Source organism: Colobus angolensis, unplaced genomic scaffold, assembly GCF_000951035.1.
Source record: "Colobus angolensis palliatus isolate OR3802 unplaced genomic scaffold, Cang.pa_1.0 Scaffold7, whole genome shotgun sequence".
NCBI classification, from domain to species: Eukaryota; Metazoa; Chordata; class Mammalia; order Primates; family Cercopithecidae; genus Colobus; species Colobus angolensis.
Genome location: NW_012120709.1, coordinates 26910312 through 26931749, shown reverse-complemented (window position 1 = coordinate 26931749; position 21438 = coordinate 26910312). Strand labels below are relative to the sequence as shown.

The following is a 21438-nucleotide window of genomic DNA, read 5'->3' as shown; positions in this document are numbered from 1 at the left end:
AAAAAATACAAAAAGCTAGCCGGGCGAGGTGGCTGGCGCCTGTAGTCCCAGCTACGCGGGAGGCTGAGGCAGGAGAATGGCGTGAACCCGGGAGGCGGAGCTTGCAGTGAGCTGAGATCCCGCCACTGTACTCCAGCCTGGGCGGCAGAGCGAGACTCTGTCTCAAAAAAAAAAAAAAAGAAAAATATTATGATGGTAGAATCAAGGGGACCTGGCACATAGCTGACCACACAGGAAAAGGGAAAATGGAGAAGTCAAATATAACTTTAAGGAAATATAAGACTAGGTGAATGGAAGAATGACAGTGTCATTAAAAGAACCAGCGAAATCAAGAGGAAGAGTGATTCTCAGCTGTAGAGAACAATGATGAACTCCAGTTTGGTCACTCTGAATTTATGGGACACTTAAGACTGGAGACTGGAAGAAAGATTGGGGACAGAAACTTGGGTCATGCCTACATGTACAAGACAAGAGGGAAAAAACAATCAAATAAAGAGAGACAAAATAATTACAAAGAGTAAAGAACCAGGTTGATGTAATATCATAGAAACCAAAGAAAGGGCGTTTTGGCACAAATGGAGGAAAGGCCATGTGAGACAAACAGCAAGAAGGTAGCCATCTGCAAGCCAGCAAGGGAATCCTCTGACCTGACCACACTGACATCCTGATCTTGATCTTCTAACCTCCAGAACTGTGAGAAAATAAGTTTCTATTGCTTAAACCACACAGTCTATAGTATTTTGTTACAGTGGCCTGAGCACACTAAGACAGCTTTGAAAAGAAATAACTTATTTTCTTGCACCGAATACTGTCAGCAGGAATCTGTTCATGACACCATGACAGCGGTTAAGCAGCAGCTATGGTCTAACTCAGAATTCACTTGCTGAATCTCTCATTTCCTACAGTAACCCACAAAAGTATTATTAAAATTAAGTATGATTAAAATTGTAGATCAGAAAACACATCCAGACACATTTAACAGACTCTAACAGGTAGAAAGGGGAAATGGAATAAATAACCGACTGACCACACTGGGCAGAAACGTAACAAAAAAAGTCAATACAAAGCAAACACTTGGTTTCCTTTTAAGATGTACAAAGTAAATCTATTTCACAAAGTAGCTCTAAAAATGCCCAAGAAGCCAGGTGCGGTGGCTCATGCCTGTAATCCCAGCATTTTGGCAAGTCAAGGTGGGAGGACTGCTTGAGCTCAGGAGACAGAGACCAGCCTGGGCAACATGGCAAGACTTTGTCTCTACTATTTCTTTCTTTTTTTCCCCCCCCGGCAAATCATTCCTTCAACAACCTCATCTCTATTGAAAAAACAAACAAACAAACAAAACAGCTGGGTGCAGTGGTGTGCACCTGTAGTCCCAGCTACTTTGGAGGCTTAGGTAGGAGGATCACTTAAGCCCAGGAGGTTGAGGCTGCAGTGAGCCATGATCATGCCATTATACTCCATCCTGGGCCACACAGCGAGATCGTGTCTCAAAAAAAAAAAAAAAAAAAAGCCAAGAAAGTTTAAAATAAATAATATGTGAGTAACTAGCATTTTTGTTAAGTACCCAGCTAATGAATTTTACCCCAAGAGAAAACAATGTATAATTTCAAAAGTTTGAAGTGGGCTTATAAGACCCTACACTAAAGTAGAATGTCACCAGTTGCTATGATTCTACTCAGTAGTTTCAAGCTTTTAATTCCCAGAGAGACTTTTTCATCTATGTTAACTGTATGTACTCTAAAGAAGTCTATTCACACAGGTTATAAAATATTTGTAATGTCAAAGAGATTTATGTTAGCATACTAATTCTGTTCTAATCAACTCATCCCTCCAACGAGTGCTTTTTGAGGACTTGTGGACTCAGTTCCTTCCAAAAAAGGTATTTCAAGGGTTCTCAAAAAGCACACACACAGAGAAGCCACACCTTACTTTCCGATTACCACTTAAAATGTTTCTATCACTACCAAGCCAATGGCATGTCTGAACTCGTATTAATATTTCTATCACTGCTGAGAAAAATATTACTATAATATTTCTAGTCAGAGGTTCCTAAATTGTTAGTCTTCATCCAAAGCACACAACAAACTTCTAACTACACATCGCAGATATAGGAAAATGGAGAGGAAGATGAAATAGAACACTGCAAAGGCTACTGAAAAAGAACAGAGCTATAAAGATAAAGTTCATGTTCCTAAGGAGAGGATAAACTATAGAAAGCTCTTTATACAGAACAGAAAGATAGAGTCTTGAGGAATTAGGTATTTCTTACTTATCAGTAGCCAAAATACTCTGGAAGGAAGAAAAAGCGTAAACTTGATGTGCCACAAGGCATAGTATACGTTTACTGCTGAACTACTGTAAAAGCTATACACAGAAAAAACACTGGTCACAAAAACCCAAGTAAAGAAACATGTGTATATGTCTTAACATAGCAGCATTAACTGGTTTAGAACCAAATACTGAGCTTTCAAAATACTAAAAAGTATCTGTTATTATGGTCTCAAGTGCCAGCAGATGTGAACTGTCAAATGTCTTCAAAGGGGGAGGGCAATTCCTGTATTTTTTTTTCCTCTCCTATATATCAAGCTAGGAAACATGTGCACCTGGCGGAACTTCTACTCTACAGACTTGTGGCTCTATATTAAAGATGACCTGATTTCCCTTTGAGGCCAAATTTGGAATCTTCCTAAAAAAACAAATAATTTATCAGTCTTTCAGAATTATTTTTAAAGTCTTAGCTCCAGGTCATTCCTCTCCTATTCACTTTTCTCAAAAAACAAAAAACCAAAAAACTCCAAAACAAAACCCTAATCAGATCCCAAAAGAAGGAAAGAAGGCAGGTAAAACTGCAAAGGAAAAGGAAAAATAGGTATGAACTTCACAAACATGGTTTATCGTATCTTTGGAAGATAGGACACAGTCTATAAATATTAGCATTTCAATCATCTGCTGCAAAAGTTGACCACTCAGGTTAAACTTGCTCTTCGTTAAGATTATTTTTAAAAGGTACCATTTTGAAATTTTCCCATTCCGATTAAGCTTCAGAGAAACTTCTCAAACGCACAAATTCTTCAAGCTATGAAAATAAAATACTTACGCATTTTTGCCATCGTGGATAAATTATACAAGAATGACTTTTCCACATGATGAGGCAATTAAAACTAAACAAACAAAAAATGAAATAAAAATTCCAAAGAACTGCTAATATATCTAAATTACGCCAGTATTATACTTAGAGGAAAAGACTTAATTCCTCAAATTCTTCATAATCCAAACTCTGCAAATGAGACGTGGGAAGAAGATGACAAGAATTCAAAGCCCATTCGTGTTATTTGGAGGAACCTGACCCAAACATATTAATCACCTTCCTACCATAAACAAGACGGGAGAAGATGGGCAATGTGGCCTACTCTTAATCTACAATGTTAGTTTCTAGCAACCTTAAGCTTCCACATCACAGCCACGTTAAAAACCCCAGGCTCCCTTTCCCTGCAGTAGATCATGCCATGCACAGCAGACACAAGAAAGGCTGCAGTTATTTTTAAAAAAAGAAAGAAAAAAAAAGAACAGAAAAGGAACACCATGAAGCAAGCTCCAAAGGGCAAGTCTGAATTAGCTACATTAGCTTACCATAGATCTCGGATCTACTCTCCTCTGAACTAGACTTTGTCTTCTTGGAGGAGCTATCTGCACAAGAGCGGGAGAAAAGGAGAGAGATATAGAAAATATGGAGACCAATGTAAGGGGAAAAATTCATGGGGAAAAAAGAATGAATCATGATCAAGTTAAATCGTGCAAACACAAAGTATGAATATAACAGATGACAGCACTTAGAATAGTCACAAACAGCACAGGTAATGACATATTTTAAAGATTTATCGAAGAAAAGACAGTGCAATAAAAATATGTTCAAACAAAACAACACATGAATAGTATACAAAATATATCACCTGATAATTGTAGAGGTGACAAAAGCACTAAAAGCTATAATGATCTGATTATGAAGCACTGCATACACCTTTGTTTAAATCTGTCTTTGGAGATGGGCACAGCACAGACATAGATACAAAATAAACCTAACAAGATTATATTTTTGTGAACATAGGGCAGAAACTTTTGACCTTATTGGCAAGACAATATCTAATCATGTAAATGAAAGCCTCTGAGCCCCATGACTACAAAATTAGGCATCAGAATGGAAAATTCTCTCTTCATGGAGATCCGAAAGTGACATAATACATATTCCCACCACCAAAGCCTCCTAAATTGATGACTGGAATTTCATTTTACCTACTCCCTGAAATGCAGAAAATGATTAGCTATGTGCTTCCTAGATAATACTTACAATATTTTTTCAAAATAAAGGAGTTTATACTAATAAAGTATGAAATGTCTTAGATACATAAAACATACTATTCTCTATATTTAAAATTACATTTCTAAGTAAAAATACCTAAAAAGAGATACATTATTTTTATGTATCTGAGATTGCGGGATTTACTTCGTCTCTTGTCAAAGGGACATGCAACTGAATAGTACGTGCACAAAAAATATATGTCAGTTTCAAATGACAAAAGCAAGACTACCAAGCACTTTCTATGAATCAAATACTGAGTAAGTTTACAAGGAGAAAGCAAAAGCCTGTATGTTATAAAAGGAGATCAGTCTGAAAGTCTTAACGTGACAACCCTAGGAAACACTGACATTGCTTAGGTTGAAAGACGGTTCTTTAAGTTCAGAATACTTTTTAACTGAAGAGAAAGGGATTTCTATTCATTTGTTTACTCTAAAATGAGACAATCATTAATTTGTGAAACTGATTTATCTAAAACTCCAATTCATCATAATCACAATTGAATTTTTAGATGACTACAGAAGTGTAGAGTTGCTAGAGCCTTGGTTTTATGACATACTATTGCTTATACCAAGATTCAACTTAATACTGAGTCCTTGATCTGACCAAATCTCCAATTATTATATAATCTTTTCTATTACTATCACTATTTAAAGATATAATATACTCTATAATGATACTTCTGTAGTGGAATGTACAGTGTTGGAAGTTAAAAATGCTTGCATTCCTGCTAAATGCAAAGGTCTTATTATGATACAATTGGAGGAATGTGAGAGTCCTAAAACAGATCGAGCAACTACTTCTGAGTGTTTCGGGTAGCTTAAGCTCTATTATTCTGAACTTCACTACTCTCAATATTCTTTGAAAGAATGAATAGTGTTTTACCTGTGGGGTCAAAATCATGTGATGCAATGCGTTCAACTTTCTGCTTCTTATCTGTTGGTGACTCTCGGTTCAAAATACTTCCATGCCTAAATTAAAGCAAAGTAATCAAAAGCTTAGTGCAAGAAAATCATTAGAATAAAAAATTTAAAATTCCAAAAGTGGATCTTACAAGAGAAACCAGGAAATCAGTTTACTTTACACAGCACCATAAGCCTCTCTAATTACATTTTTCAATAAGTTTTGGTGAAACACAGTCTATTTACTTGATTTTAAGTGCTTAAGATAATTAAAAATAGTATTCAGCATTAAAGTCTCTTTTATTCTTAGAAGGAACTGCTTACATTTTTTTTGTATGGTTTTCACAGGTCAATACTATTATTTCCATTTAACAGACAAAAAAAAAAAAAAAAAAAGACACAGTGCCTAAAAGGAATTAAACACATTCTCCAACTCTACATATGAAATGTCAAGTTCAAAATCACTGCATAAATATAGCATGCATGAGAACGGTTTAAAATTTAAAAAGCAAGCCTTAGGCAAGCCTCATTTTAAGCCTGCCTAGGTAGTTCTAGCCACAGAAGTCTTAGCCAACCACTTTAAGCATAAATGACATTATTATTATTATTATTTCTATGGTTTAGCCAATTACACTGACCAGATGATTGGGTGACAAGACCATAACAATAATACACATGTACACATACACATATTCACTGAAATGCCAAGGTTAATTAGCATTGGATCCTGGACTATGCTGACACTAAAAATGATAAAATATAATAATTAGGAATGACATACTACCTACATTTTATATTTATGATAATTAAGATAACAGAAGAAATGCTGAAAGCAAAAATACTGAGGAAGAGGCATTTAACACCTGGAAGTGAATAAATATATAGACATGGATACAGGCATAGATATATTTGAACATTTTGGAATTTTTTCTTCACTGTCTTAAAGTGATTAAGACTAGGCCAGGCACGGTGGCTCACGCCTGTAATCCCAGCACTTTGGGAGGCCAAGGCGGGCAGATCACGAGGTCAGGAGATCAAGACCAACCTGGCTAACACGGTGAAATCCTGTCTTTATTAAAATACAAAAAAATTAGCTGGGCGTGGTGGCGGGCGGCTGTAGTCCCAGCCACTCGGGAGGCTGAGGCAGGAGAATGGCGTGAACCCGGGAGGCGGAGCTTGCAGTGAGCCAAGATCACGCCACTGCGCTCCAGCCTGGGCCATGGAGCAGAAACCCGTCTCAAAAAAAATAAAATAAAATAAAAAATAAAGTAATTAAGACTAAACTAGTGCCAAAGTTCATTAACTAAAGGCAATTACAGTCACACAAGTGATAAAATACATCAAAAACTAGCATTCCATTTTCACCTCCCAAGCTACTCATAATTCAAAACAGTCACAAATAGATTTTAAAATTAAGTCTCTTCAGAGTGACCTTAAATATCATTTTGAACAAATTTTTTAAATGCTTACATTAGAAGTATTATCAAAACAATGCTGTCTTCCAGAAAAAGTAACATCTTTTATATTTTAAATTTGTAAAACATTTTGAAATTTTGAATTACTTGAATACTAATTTCAAAGGGATGTTTATAATTAAAATATAACCTAAACTTGAGTATGAAGTGCAATTGAGCAAACTTACCTTATAGGTTTTTTGAGGGGAAACCTGAAACAAAGAAAAAATAAGGATAGATGGAGTTATTTTACTTATAAGATTTTGTTACTAAATTTATTCATCCCACTGAACCTGAATAAGAGATTTAAATCTTATGGTAACTTTCCAATAGCAAGAATCAATAAACTGCAGGAATAAGAAGTTGAACACCATGTTTAAGTATCTTAACTACTTTGTTAAATCTTAAACTGCCAGTGCATTTACTACCAGCTGTCCTAGAATATAGCTTTTCTTTTTAAAAATCCCAATAATAACAGCAATTGCTAAATTTATAAAGGGCTTACTAAATGCTATGAATTATTTTCACATGTATTATCTCATTTAATCTTGAAAAAAGAAATCTCTATGAAGAGATATTCTTTCCATTTTATAGATTTTTAAAGATCAAGACAAAAATAAGTATTTTGTCGTTAAAATATTATTCTCACTGTTTTCCTAGAAGGGAAAGTTCCTTCCTTCCCATCACTTCACACTACTTCCCAAAATATCTGGGTATTGATTACTGCACTATTGATCTATGTCATCATGATCCTCAATTATTAGGTTTAGATTTAATAACAGATATCTAGAAAAAAATTAACATTAAAGTACTATCGGTTACAAAAAATACCTTCCAAAAGTAGAAAACAAAGGGTACTTTCCTGTTTTGTTTTTCTGGGGGGTCCTATAAGCTGAAAGAACTACAGCTTTTCCTCCTGGTTGTCTCTCTTTTAAATGAATACTGATGGAAGCTTCTCGATAAGCGTTTGATGCTATATATAAATGCTAATCTAAGTCTTCTCAAATATCATCCCACGTTTCCATTTCTATCTTTTAAATTATTTCAACCTATGGCATTTTATGTAAAGATTAGTAATAGGAACAGTACTTTATTAAGAACATCAGTAAAACCAGGGTTTTAAAAAAGCCTCTTAGTAAAGACAGTTAAGAAATAAACATAATACAATGATACTTCAATGACTACAGTTCATCTGGCATGGAGGTAGAAACGAAACCTCTAAAATACAAGCTGACTTACAATTCCCTTCGACACCTATTTAAACCAAAACTTATCCATAGAAAAAGACAAAGAATCTAAGACCTTTCCTAATCAGTGATAGCATGTTAACTCACAAAGAAGTAGTGATAATAAGTAAAGGGGGTTCTGGGACAAGATGACACTGCTCTAGAGAACAAACTGACTTTACAGAAGACCACGAAATCTTCAGAAATAGGAGTTCCTAAGCAGTCTGTCCATTTAACTGTTGAGGTGGGAGAGGGAGGGAATGGGAACATGTTTCTTAATTTACAGATGAACATACAAGTTGACAGAAAAGGATTCCAACTGAGTTTCTGCAAAGGATAACAACTGTCGTTTATCAACCTTAGCCACTCGACCTCACAGCCATTATAAAAACTCCTACCCTAAAACAATGCTGCTTGCGTCAGGGAATGCAACATTCAGGGGGATGCTGGTAAAGAATCCCGGAAGTTCCCAGACTACTGATTGTAAACCAGTTTCCTGAGCTATTTTCTCTTACAAGGTAATGAAAAAGGAGAGGAAAAAAGAGGACAAAAATGGAATGAGAAAATGAACAAGGACTACACCCACAGTCCAACTTGCTTATCATAATCTACTTACTACATTCAGTATAGATTAAGAACTTCTCAAATAATATTAAAATCATAATTTTTTCTCTAATCATTGAATTCTACTTTAAAGTATCCGCTAAAGCAAATAAATACATATGTACATATGTGTGTACATATATGCTTATATGCATAAGTAACAATGTCAAGAACCTTCTTGGCTATTTCATTAGTTCTCTCTGCTTCAGCTAGGAAAATCACCAAGATAATCCTATAGTTTTGCAAAATCCCTACCATATGCTGGATATTGAGACAGATGTAATCAGAGAGCTGGAAATAGAAAGCTAGAACCTCAAAGAAAGCCTGGGGCTAACGCTGCAGATTTGAGTCATCAACCTACTGATGGTCACTGAAATTTAAAACAACAAGGAAATCTGAAAAAATGCCAAGGCTCAATTTTGGGGGAGAAACTAGCATCTGCATGATTGAGAATGGAGGTGGGAGCCAATAAAGGAGATTAAGAAGATGAGTTAGAAAAGAGAAAGGGCTGTCCCAGAAGGGAAGGAAGAGTAGATAATCAATACTATAACTGCTACAGAAAGACAGGTCTGAAAGCTAAAAAGGGGCCAGGTTCTAAACAACAAATCAGTTCAACCATTAGTCCGATTAAATAAATTCTGGTGAACAAAACTCCTACATTTTTAAGTCCCTGTCCACTGTGTAGTCTAATCATGAAATAATGACAGTATCTTTTGGTTAGATATTTATGTAGAACAGCTGTATGTGATTATGACATAATGTTACAGGTGCCTAATGAAACTATGCCTGGTTTTTGAAAATATCATATTGATAACTTGGACATTTGGTCAACAATGAATATACTGTGTTTACTTGTATGTGTGTGTGTGAATATTTTTCTATTAATCGATAGCAGAAAAAGTCAAATTCCAAATTGAAGAACCATGATTAATAAAGCAAAGAATTATCAGGAATTTGAGTCTCTGAGTCACTGGGATATGGTGGCTAGCTGCCCCCTCCCCTCCCCTCCTCTCCTCTTTTCTTTTCTTTTTTCGATGAAGTCTCACTTTGTCACCCAGGCTGGAGTGCAGTGGTAAGATCTCAGCTCACTGCAACCTCCGCCTCCTGGGTTCAAACAATTCTCCTGCCTCAGTCTCCCGAGTAGCTGGGATTACAGCTGCACACCACCACGCCCGGCTAATTTTTGTATTTTTAGTAGAGATGGGGTTTCGCCATGTTGGCCAGGCTGGTCTCAGAACTCCTGACCTCAAGTGATCCACCTGCCTCGGCCTCCCAAAGTGCTGGGATTACAGGTGTGAGCCACCGCTCCTGTCCTGCCTTTGCTTTTGATTTTGTATATTAAGCACAGCTACATTTTAGAAATCTTAACCAAAGGCCTTAAATGTTCAGAATACATTTATTCTCTCAACTCAGAGTGCCTTTTCCTTGTTAAATTCTGAGTTCTAATTTTAAAGCCCTAGGTAGTCCTTCCCAATGTGTTATTACAGTGTAGAGGAAAATGTGATTTGGTAGTTAAATAACCCTTACCCAATAAATAATGTATACTAGAGTAGGACTTACATCTTAACCAAGTTTAATTATTCTAATGAGCATACACAAACACACAATTTTATAACTGGAATAGTCCTTTAATATTGTTAAAAAGTATTTCTTCTGGACTTAAAAAATTGCAAAGGACCAGAAAGTTTTATGTTGTCACGTATTTGCTTATAATAAATAGCCTACTAGAAATCTTTTTTCTTTTATTGATTTCAGTGCATAAAGAGCCTTTTGACAATACTTGAGTGTGAAGTGTTCTGAAACCATATGAGAAGAAATGCTGATATCACACTCAAACCTGAATTCATACCCTTTTCTCTCTCCTCTAGGGTATTAGATATGTCTTCCCTGGGTTTAGTTATAAAGGAGCATTTGAGACTCTAGTTGGTTCTTCTTAATAAGGAATGGTTGAAATGAAGGGGAGATGGTTAAACAAATTTTTCTTACATTGGATAGTGGTAAAGATTTTATTAGCAGTCAAACAATGTTACCTATTAAATTTAGAATCATTAAGAATTCCATTAGTAGATACACTCTGATTTTAGTGATGCTAAAATGAGGAGAAAAAACATAGTAACTTGAAATGAGTGAAATACAGCACCATTTTATTGGAACCCACTCCAGTGAGAAGAGTTACTAGACAAAGAACCCTGCAAATTAGACAACAATTAAGGTAATTTTAAAGCTCAACCATCATAAGCTGATGTAAATATCAGTGCAGAAACTATACTATTGCAAATCAGAAATGGACAAGGTGGGATGGGAATAGTATTATTGATTGTTATAAATGAAAAATCCCTAAAATTTCAAGGCCTTGGGGGGGCAACAGACTCCTCAGTAACAAACGTAACTGGGTTAATATTCTAGTTTCACAATTTAATAGGTGTTTGAACTTGAACAAGTTGCTTAACCTCTTTAAGCATCTCCTCTAAAACGTAATTACTAATACCTCTACCTATACCTCACAAATTTGTTTTGGGATTAAATTAGAAAATAAGAAGCACTGCCTAGCAAGCAGTAAGTAACCACTTATGTATTTACTATTAAGAAGAACAAAAATAAAATCTGAATGTTAGTGATATGTATTCAAATTAAGTAGAAAAGAAAAAGTAAATTTAAAGACTAAATATTCAAATAAGTTTTTAGCTAAGTAAAATGCATAGAAATGTATAATTCAAAGCCAGTGATGAAACCACAGATTTAATTTACCAACTTGTATCATAGAAAATTCATGCCAAAACTTAAACTTCTCAGATGCTACACTGTAAGAAAAAGATCAGGTTGCAATCTGCACTTTAAATTTTCCTGAAAAGTAGGGAAAGTGTTTTCAAACGTAGTGAAATTGTGTTGACCATACCTGCCACTCACTAGCAAAAAAGTCCATTATTTCCTCATCTCCTTTAAAATATCAAAGGTGATTAAGGCATCCTGTGGGCTGGATTTAAATTAAGTTTTTAATTTACCTGTTTCTACAAAACAATTAGAACGGCTTAAAACATAGTGCTTAAAATTTGAAACTAATATGAATCTGAACTGCCTTGCTCTATTATTATTATTTTTCACAAAATAACAAAATAGCTAAGAGGACATTTGTCTGCAATACATAAGAGCTCTTAAGTACAGGGATTTAGCACATAGTGCTGACTCCAGCCGAACTGCCAATTCAATCTTTAGTTCTCTGGATACTAAGATTCACAGAACCAAAAGTATTAAATGACCACCCGCTTACCTCGCAGCAACAACAAAATAAAAAGTCATAAACCCTTTCACCACCTACAATTTATAACTGGTCTAGCTTAGAGCCATTAAAAGAACTAAAAATTGTGGAATTGGGGGAAAAAAAAAAGTCTGAACATTATCTACAATACAATAGCCATACTGACATATTTTTTTATTAGCATATAGAACCAAAGCATGAAAAGTGGCTAGGAGAGCTGGCATTAAAACACTAGTTATATCCGAAGGACTCTAAAACAGAAGCTACAGCTGACAGAATGACTCATGGAGAATTTCCCATGGTGTTCTTTGTTTTAAGCCTCTGGACCTTGCAACACAAACCACAGACAGGCAGGGACCAAAGAGCTCTGTTCTGGTGCAAAATCCAAAAATGATTCACTAGCATGTAATAAAAAATCTCAAATTACCTTCTTAAACATAGCTTAGTATACCACCACTTTTACCAAAGAGCTTAAATGCACAACAGCCCCTTAGTTAGGCTCTCTTACTTCCTGGACACACTTTGACAAATCAAATCGTAAATATTTTTCTAAATTACTTTCACTCCCTCTGCTGGAGCTATTATAGATTGACTATTAGTTGCTGCTGACTGAGAAATGTAGCTCACAATTAATATAACAGCTTATTAGAGACTTTCATTTCCTCATTGACAATCTGGAAAATTATCACCTTTGTGAATATTTCTTAAAAGCTTTCTCCACCACTTTCATTTGTGATCATGAATATCTGACTACTAGTACCTTATACTTTCTTTTAAGACTATATTCACTTCAGAAAAACCAAGTAGGAAGAACTGCCAGAAAAGGAGGAGATCCTCAAAATACTTAAACAAGTATCCTCACCTCACTAAACGCCATCCAAACCATCAAATCCATGCTTATGGAGGAAATATTAATGTCATTTAACAAAGGTAAACAATAAACTGGACTCTACAAAATGATCTCATGACTTATAAAATGGGGCAATGCATGATTCTGTTTGCTAGGAATGTAAATCTTAACCTCATTTCACATTTCTCTACTTCAGAATATACTGGTAAAAGTAATAAAAATAAGAGTAGAAAAAAGTCCTCTTAATCAAGGGTGGGCATTTTTCCCATAAATATTTTATATAAAATATATTATGATTAAATGTTTACAAATCTATAAACTGAAGTGAGAATAGGTGAACAAAATTTGTTAGGACAGGCTGCTTTCTACACATTTGCCAAAAGATATAAATGTACTTCTGAAAAAGTAGAAAGTCTTAGCTTTTAAGTGTCGTTGAGACAAGCTCCAACATACAGCGCTTACTTTTCAGTCTGAGCTTGAGAATTTTATTTAAATGTAAAATTAAAATATAAAATACTGTCTAATAATATTTCACTTTTTTGAATAAACATAGAGCACTCTATGATTTAAAAAAAGAGTACTACTCAAAATTTAAATTGATATTACCACTTTAAATCATAGTATATTTGCAGTTTGGTTGCATTTTTTAATTGAAAAAACCTAAGGCATTCATAAAAATATCATTCTGCAGCAAGAAAAAGTGATTCGACAAGTTAATTATGACTTATCTTATGTATTAAAGATTTCTCACTGTGTGCCAAAAAAATCACAGGAATAGGTATCTTTTATTTCTGAAATCTCAGGAGAAGGAAAAACAACCAAAACTATACTAACCCCAAATCACAGAGTATTTACTCATGATCCTACCTTCAGGTGTTACAGTTGGTATGCATTCACTGGTTGAGTGCAAAGAAGCCCAACCACAGTCATACATATGCCACAAAGCTAAACAGACAAGGATTTACCAAAAAATCATCAAGGAAACTCAGGAAATCAGAAAAGTATAAACTTAGTTCTCATGTGCTCTAAAAATGTGTACAATCTCCTTGAATTAACTTGACATAGATCTGTTTCTCTTTCTTTTTTGAGACAATGTCTCTCACTCTCTCACTCAGGCTGGAGTGCAGTGGCACAATCATAGATCACTGTAACCTCAAACTCCTGGGCTGAAGGGAATCCTCCCACCTTAGCCTCCTAGGTAGGTAGGACCACAGGTGCATGCCACCACACCCAGCTAAATTTTTTTTAAGAATTTTTTTGTAGAGACCAGGTCTTGCTGTGTTGCCCAGGTTGGTCTCAAACTCCTGGCCTCAAGCAATCCTCAAGTCTCGGCCTCCCAAAGCACTGGGATTACAGGCATGAGCCACTGTGCCTGACTGAATAGGTCTATTTCTTATGGAGAAATAAAAACCTTATATATTAACACTTTCCAAGTAGAACTCTAATGGAATAAAGATTGAACATATTTCGTGTTTTCTACTTAGAATTTTTTAAATTATATAAGAAATGTATTATGGATAATATGTAAAATTTAGAGGCTATATGAATATAAAATACAGGTAAAGATAAAACTAAAGAAACTGATCATAACCAATATTATTACAATGAAATCTTCTATATAACACCTTCTGCATTCATAGAAAGCATTTTCTTCTGAGGAAATTCTTTTTCATTAAAAATACTTTTATTGGCTATAGTTAAAACAAATGCTGTAATTCAATTTTTGGTTTTGTACCAAAGAGATTTCTTTTCACAAGTGCTCTGGTTCTGGTGTCAAACATTAACAATTCCTCAATCAGAATTAGCAATCTACTCATTTCATCACCAAAAAACCACACTTTCTGCTATCAAATCTGAATACCCTAGACTTTCAAACCACCATAGATAAAAGGACCTCTGATTTTACGACGAAAAGATGAGGAAATGAATGATATGCATGCCATTTTACACTTCCTTTTACAAAAGCTTTTCTTGACCCAAAACAAAGAAATCACAAGTGGGATATAATCTTATCAGTAACGATGGCTCACCACAGCACCGAATTTGAAAGGCTGGAGGATGAGTGTTTTAGGAATTCTGACATTCCTCTTATAACATCTCAGAATTGAGAATCACTGCTCTACAAAGTTCACTGTGTAACACTGACATTAAGCTATGTTTTCTCCCTTAGCTGTTACAAATGTGGCTTATCCTAATATACTTAACACACAAGACCACTGACACTAGTAAATCTGTTACTAATATTTTTATTACATTTTCAAGATAATTCCTCTCTCAAGGGATTGAGTAATGAGACTGCCGTCTTTCCAAACTGTAGTTTCCTATAAAGCAATGGTTCTCTCTGTTTCTTCAATATGAAGAAATGTCTCACTTTGTTTATGTCCAAAGAAGTACATGTATAAAACTTTTAAAAACTAAAGACAAAATAGGAAACGAAAATCACCCATAATCCCAATACCCAGCATTTTTATGCACATATTCCCATATTTTCCCAATATAGAGATAGATTTCTGTATACAATGTTTAAAATTTCTTTTCATAAAAATTAAAGCATACTGGACATATTGATAACTTTAACTTAATAAAACATCAACATATGTTTACAATATTAAATATTTCACTACAGTGCTGGTTTTAAACTGTGCTCCATAAAATTCTAGAGGTTTAGAAGAGGTCCCTCCCACAGCGGGAGTGTGTAGATGGGGCTCTAGACTCCCCACACATCAGAGCTGCTTTGTGTTTTATTTATTTTATATATTGAACTTCCAAATCAGATAAATATTTAAAAAATATAGTTCTAAATAATTCTTGATAGCTCCAAAGTATCCTGTGATATGGCTATTTAATTAACAAGTTCCCTTTTGTAAATATTTAGGCTGGGTCTAATTTTTCAGCATAATAAAGAATGTTATAACAAATATCCTTGTAACCCAAGTTCTACACTCCCCCTTGATTTCTTCCTTGGGATGAATTCATTTATAGTAAGGAATCCAGATGGGAGTTTGGACTAGAGATGAAAGGGTACTAGGTAAACAGAAAAGAGAGGACACACTCATCCCCTAGATCACTTGCAAGAACTCATGTCAAATCTTTATGGAAACAGCAGCAGAAGCTGAAGAAGCTGTTTTGGCAACAGACCTTGTAAGACAAAGGGCCAGGGTAAAATTATTTTAATGCCCAAGTGACAAAGTGAGGCACGAAATCAGTGAGAGACTCCCTATTTCTGTTGAAAGTAGAAAACAAACAAACAAACAAAACCCAGGGACATACATAATAGCAGTTATTGTACTATCCACAAACTGAATAAATGCCCAAAGCTACAATTTATAATATTTTCAGGAGAATTTGTGTTTTATTAATGACAACACCAACACATTTGAAGAGTAAACATAAATGTGGAAGATGCATTTCTTATGTACTATGTGAAAAGCACTAAGTGCATATAGAAATTCTCAGCTTCTCTGTATTAAACATGAAAGCAGTCCTAATTGGAAACCATTATAGTTGTGGGTTGAATTGTGTTCTCTCCAAAGATATGCTGAAGTCTTAACTTCCATACCTGTGTGACTTTATTTGGAAACTAGGTCACTGCCCATGCTTATGGTATCATACCTAAGAAATCTTTGCCTAACCCCAAATCACAAAGATTTACCCCTACATTTTCTTCTAATGGCTGAATGACTTCCTATTTTACTTTTAGGTCTACAATATATTTTGTAGTAATTTTTATATAGAGTGTGATATCCAATTGAAATCCAATTGTTCCAGCACCGTTTGTTGAAACTGATTTTGCACTTTTGAAAATCAGTTCTCCATATAAATGTGGGTCTATTTTTGGAATACCACAGGGGTGAAGCACCCTTTTCATCACCCATCAGAGGATATATGACACCAGTATGACTTATTACTAGTAATGTTAACCGTGGTCATTTGGTTAAGGGAGTGTTTGCTCGACGTCTCCCTGTAAAGTTACTATTTTTCCCTTGCCATATTTTTTTCTTTGAAGAAGTCACGAAGCCCAATCCACACTAGCATCTGAGAGGATTAAGCTCCATCTCCTGGAGGAATAGGAATCTACATATACTATTTGCAATTTTTCTGTAAGGAAGATTTGTGTTTTCTCATCCATGTATTTATATAATCATTTATATCAGTATGGGCTCATGTATGTTTATTTTAGACTTTGAGTTCTAATTCAATACTATGTTATTTATTCTCTTGCTCAAATTCTTCCAGTTTATGCCAGTGACATGCTCTCACCCTTCTGTTTGAGCACTTTCTTGTTTGTGGCACTACAAGGCACTCTAGGTTCAACTTGCATTTTCCCTATTGCAGCCTTAGAGTCAACCATTTCTCCAAGGAGCTATTCTATTGGAGAGTGATATTTAGTAACCAAGATCCAGGAGCTGGGTGTGCTCACTGCTGCTGAGATGTCACCACTTCTAGGCCCTCTCAGCAGAGAGAGCAGGGAAATGTATGTGTTATACTAACTGGGGCATACATACATATGATATGGTTTGGCTGTGTCCCCACCCAAATCTCATCTTGAATTGTAGCTTCCATAATTCCCACATTGTGGGAGGGACCTGGTAGGGGGTAACTGAATCATGAAGGGGAGGTCTTTTCCCGTGCTGTTCTTGAGATATTGAATATGTCTCATGAGATCTGATGGTTTTATAAAGGGGAGTTCCCCTGCATGAGCTTTCCTTGCCTGCTGCCATGTAAGACATGACTTTGCTCCTCATTTGCCTTCTGCCATGATTGTGACGCTGTCCAAGCCATGTGGAACTGCTTGTCAATTAAACCTCTTTCCTTTATAAATTACCCAGTCTCAGATATGTCTTTATTAGTAGTGTGAGAATAGGCTAATACAACATATCTATAATTGTTTCTGTAGCTATCCATATATCTGTATCTATATTAAGCTCAGTATGAGTTCATACTGATACCTCTAATTCTAATCTAATTCCATTGGGTTCATTTCAGTCTTCTCCCTTGCTTAGCTCCCTTCAGATGTTGAGAAACCTAGTTACCACCATTTACCATCCATTTACTTACACTGCCTGATTTTTGTAAGGTGAACCAATCTTGTACCCTGGCATAAAACCTACCCAGTCATTACACACACACATACACACAGAGTGCATATGTATTTTACATATTTTCCTGTTTTATGTATATGTAATACATACTTACATATTATATATATTATTGTTGGAATTTATAAAATTACCAACCATATTCCATCTAAATTGTTAAATTTATTGCCATAAAGCTATTCATAATGCTCCCTTATCGTTGTTTTTTTTTTTTGAATGGAGTCTTGCTCTATTGGCCAGGCTGGAGTATAGTGGCGCCATCTCAGCTCATTGCAACCTCCACCTCCTGGATTCAAGTGATTCTCATGCCTCAGCCTCCCAAGTAGCTGGGATTACAGGCTCATGCCACCATGCCAGCTAATGTTTGTGTTTTTACTAAAGATGGCGTTTCACCATGTTGGCCAGGCTGGTCTTGAACTCCTTGCCTCAAGTGATCTGCCCACCTTGGCTTCCCAAAGTGCTGGGATTACAGGTGTGAGCCACCACACCCAGTCTCCCTTATCTTTTTTAATATCTGAAGAATCTGTAATGATGTCACCTCTTTCATTTATGATATTAGTAATGTTTGTCTTCTCTCCTTTCATCCCGATCAGCTGGCTAGAGGTTTAATAATTTTATTAATTTTCTCAAAAGAACTAGATTCGGGGTTAATGTTTGCTACTGTTTAACTGTTTTCTACTTCACTAATTCCTGCTCTCATCTCTATTTTTTTTTTTCTTCTGCTTGCTTTGGTTTTAATTTGCTCTTCTTTTTCTAGTTTCTTAAAATGAAGTTGGTCAGGTGTGGTGGCTCATGCCTGAAATCCCAGTACTTTGGGAGGCCGAGGCAGGAAGACTGCTTGAGCCCAGGAGTTTGAGACCAGTCTGGGCAACATAATGAGACCCCATCTCTACTAAAAAAAATTAGCAGGGCACACCTGTAGTCCCAGCTACTCGGGAGGATAAGGTGGGGATGGCTTGTGCCCGGGAGGTTGAGGCTGTAGTGATCAAACCACTGTACTTGAGCCTGGGCAACAGAGTAAGACCGTGTCTCAAAAAAAAAAAGAAAAAGAAGTTGATGTCATTGCTTTTAGACCTTCTCTCTTTTCTAATAGGTGTTTAATGCTATAAATTTTTACGTAATGCTTTAATGGCAACTAACAGATTCTGATATGTTGTGTTTTCATTTGCATCCAATATAAAATACTTTGCCATTTCCTTTTTTATTTCTACTTTGACTAAGAATTGTGTTATTTATTTTCCAATGTTTGGAGACTTTCCGAAGATCTTTTATTGATTTCTAATTTAATTCCATGGTGACTAGGAAACATACTTTGTATGACTTGAATCCTTTTAATTTATTGAAATTTACTTTACAGCCCAGAATTTTGTCTGTCGTGGTAAATGTCCCATGTTTGTTTGCAAACATGAAAAAAAAAAGAAGTATTTGGTTGTTGGCTGGAATGTTCCAAAAATGTAATTAAATCAAATTGGTCAACAGTATCATTTAAGTATTCTATATCCTTGCTTATTTTATCTACTTTGATTAACTACTGAAAAATGGATACTAAAATAACTGACAATGTTTGTAGATTTGTCTATTTGTCCTTTCAGTTATGTCAGTTTTTGTTACATGAATTTTGAAGTTTTGTTATTAGGTGTATACATGCCTAGATATGTCTTCTTTTTAAAGTGACCCTTTATCAGTATGAAATTACCTTTTTTTATCCCTATTGATATTCTATAATCTTAAATCTACTTTATCTGATATTAATGTGGTCTAGTTTTCCTTCAATGTAGATTAGCAGGGCACATCTTTTTCCAACCTTTTACTTTTAAACACTGTGTATTTTTAATTTTAAGGTGTGTTTCTTATAGCATACAGTTGGACTTTGCTGTTTCATCTAATCTGGTAGTCTATACATTTTAATTGGGGTGTTTGGACCATTTACCTTTAGTGTGATTACTGATGTATTTAAGTCAATCATTTCGCTATTTGCTTTTTATCTCATCTGTTACTTCCCCTTTACTCTTTTTCATCTTTTAAATTAAATTATTTTAATTAATCAACTGATTTTGAAAGCAATATTAATATTAAATTAACTTGTCTGACTCTCTCACTGGATTTTAAATTATTTGAAGGCAAGGACCACATTCTATTTGATTTTGTATTCTAATTAAGTATTATGGTGCTAAGCATATGCCTGACAATTCAATACATTTTTTACTACATGAATTCACTCATTACATACATTTTTATTGGGAACTATAGAGGACATAGGTTACCCCAGAAACCACAGCCTTCCTTCTAAGAGAACTCCAATTTTATTCAGTTATCTACTATCCCTCTGAGTCCAGATGACTCAGGTCAAGCCAACCCCATCTGTAGCAACAGTGATGGGCCTTTTTGGCCTAACAGTAATTCCATTCTTGGGTAAGCAATTGGTTCCAAAAAAGCCAATGAAAGTAGAAACAAAGTTCACTGGTGGCATCTATGAAAGTATTTCCTTATTCTTGACAGAACGATGTGAAACTTCTTTCTCTCCCTCCCACTGAACCTCAGTGAAGAAGCAAGCGGCCTTAACAGCTACTTCGCATTCATCTTTAATGACTAGTTTAGGATGAGACTGATTTTGATGGCAAAACTGTAAAGATGGAAAGCATCTGGGCCCTTGACATAGTTACGTCCCTAAATCAAAAATCTCTGAAGCCTACCTCTAGATTTCTTTTTTATGTGAGCCAGTAAATGCGTTACTGCTTAGGTCAGTTTGACTTGTGTTTTCCGTTACAGGCAGCCAAGTGCATACAAAGTTACACAAACACCAACCTATGCCAGGAGGTTCAAGATACTGGAGGTTACGTTAGTGAACAGATAAGGGCCTTGCTCTCAAGCAGCTTACATTCCACAGGAGGAAGATAAACTCCACAAAAAAATAATTGTACCAAAGAACTTCAAATCATGGTAAGTGCAATTAAAAAAAGATATTATTTGACTAAACACATTAATTTAAGTTTATTCAAAAAAGACCTTAGAGGCATTTGAGCTGAGACTTAAATGAAGGAGCCAACCATAGGAAGATCTGGGCCACAGAATTATAGGTAAAGTAAACAGCTAGTACAAGAGTCACAAAGGATGAGCAGATAAATGTATTTGAGATACACAAAGTCCACTGTGGCTTAAGCATAGAAAATGACCAAGAGACTAGTAGAGTAGTGCTGAAATGAGATCCACAGAAGCAGACAGGGGCCAGCTAATGTAAGATTGTGAGCCACAGAAACAGGCTTAGAGTTTATTCATAATATAATGGAAAACCACTGGAGGGTTTTACATCATGATCTAATTTGAACACTAAGGAAGTTAAGTACAGTCTGTTTTGTTTACAGTTTATTTTGTCTCAAACATCAAATACTTAGGCAGCATCTAATATGTGGAAAACACTGCATAAAGGTTATAATGTTGATATATTATTTCTCTCCCTCACTCCTCAAGCAAGAATTTCACATTATCTTGAAGGTAGATTTTTAGAAAAAAGAGAAAAATAAGAAGAAACTAGTAAAGAATGGGAGGCGCTATTAAGTTGTGCTTTCTACCCTAATTTCTCTAGAGTATTGTCTGAAACTCATAGTTTTTATTTTGTTTTTTAAAGCATAACAAGACTGAAACGCAGTCTGGTAAACTTAGAACTATAGTTCAGCCATTAGTCTCTGCCCAGGCA

General features: G+C 35.4%; 1 protein-coding gene across 1 annotated transcript in view; it reads right to left on the bottom strand.

Moving 5' to 3' along the window:
• ARHGEF12 (Rho guanine nucleotide exchange factor (GEF) 12) overlaps positions 1-21438 on the bottom strand; it is a 153513-nt gene that overhangs the window by 69622 nt on the left and 62453 nt on the right. The window contains exons 2-3 of the mRNA XM_011927050.1: positions 6899-6922; positions 5240-5325 (exon numbers count right to left, since the gene is read on the bottom strand). Coding sequence (XP_011782440.1) covers positions 5240-5325; positions 6899-6922 — 110 coding nt within the window. The remainder of the gene's footprint in view (positions 1-5239; positions 5326-6898; positions 6923-21438) is intronic.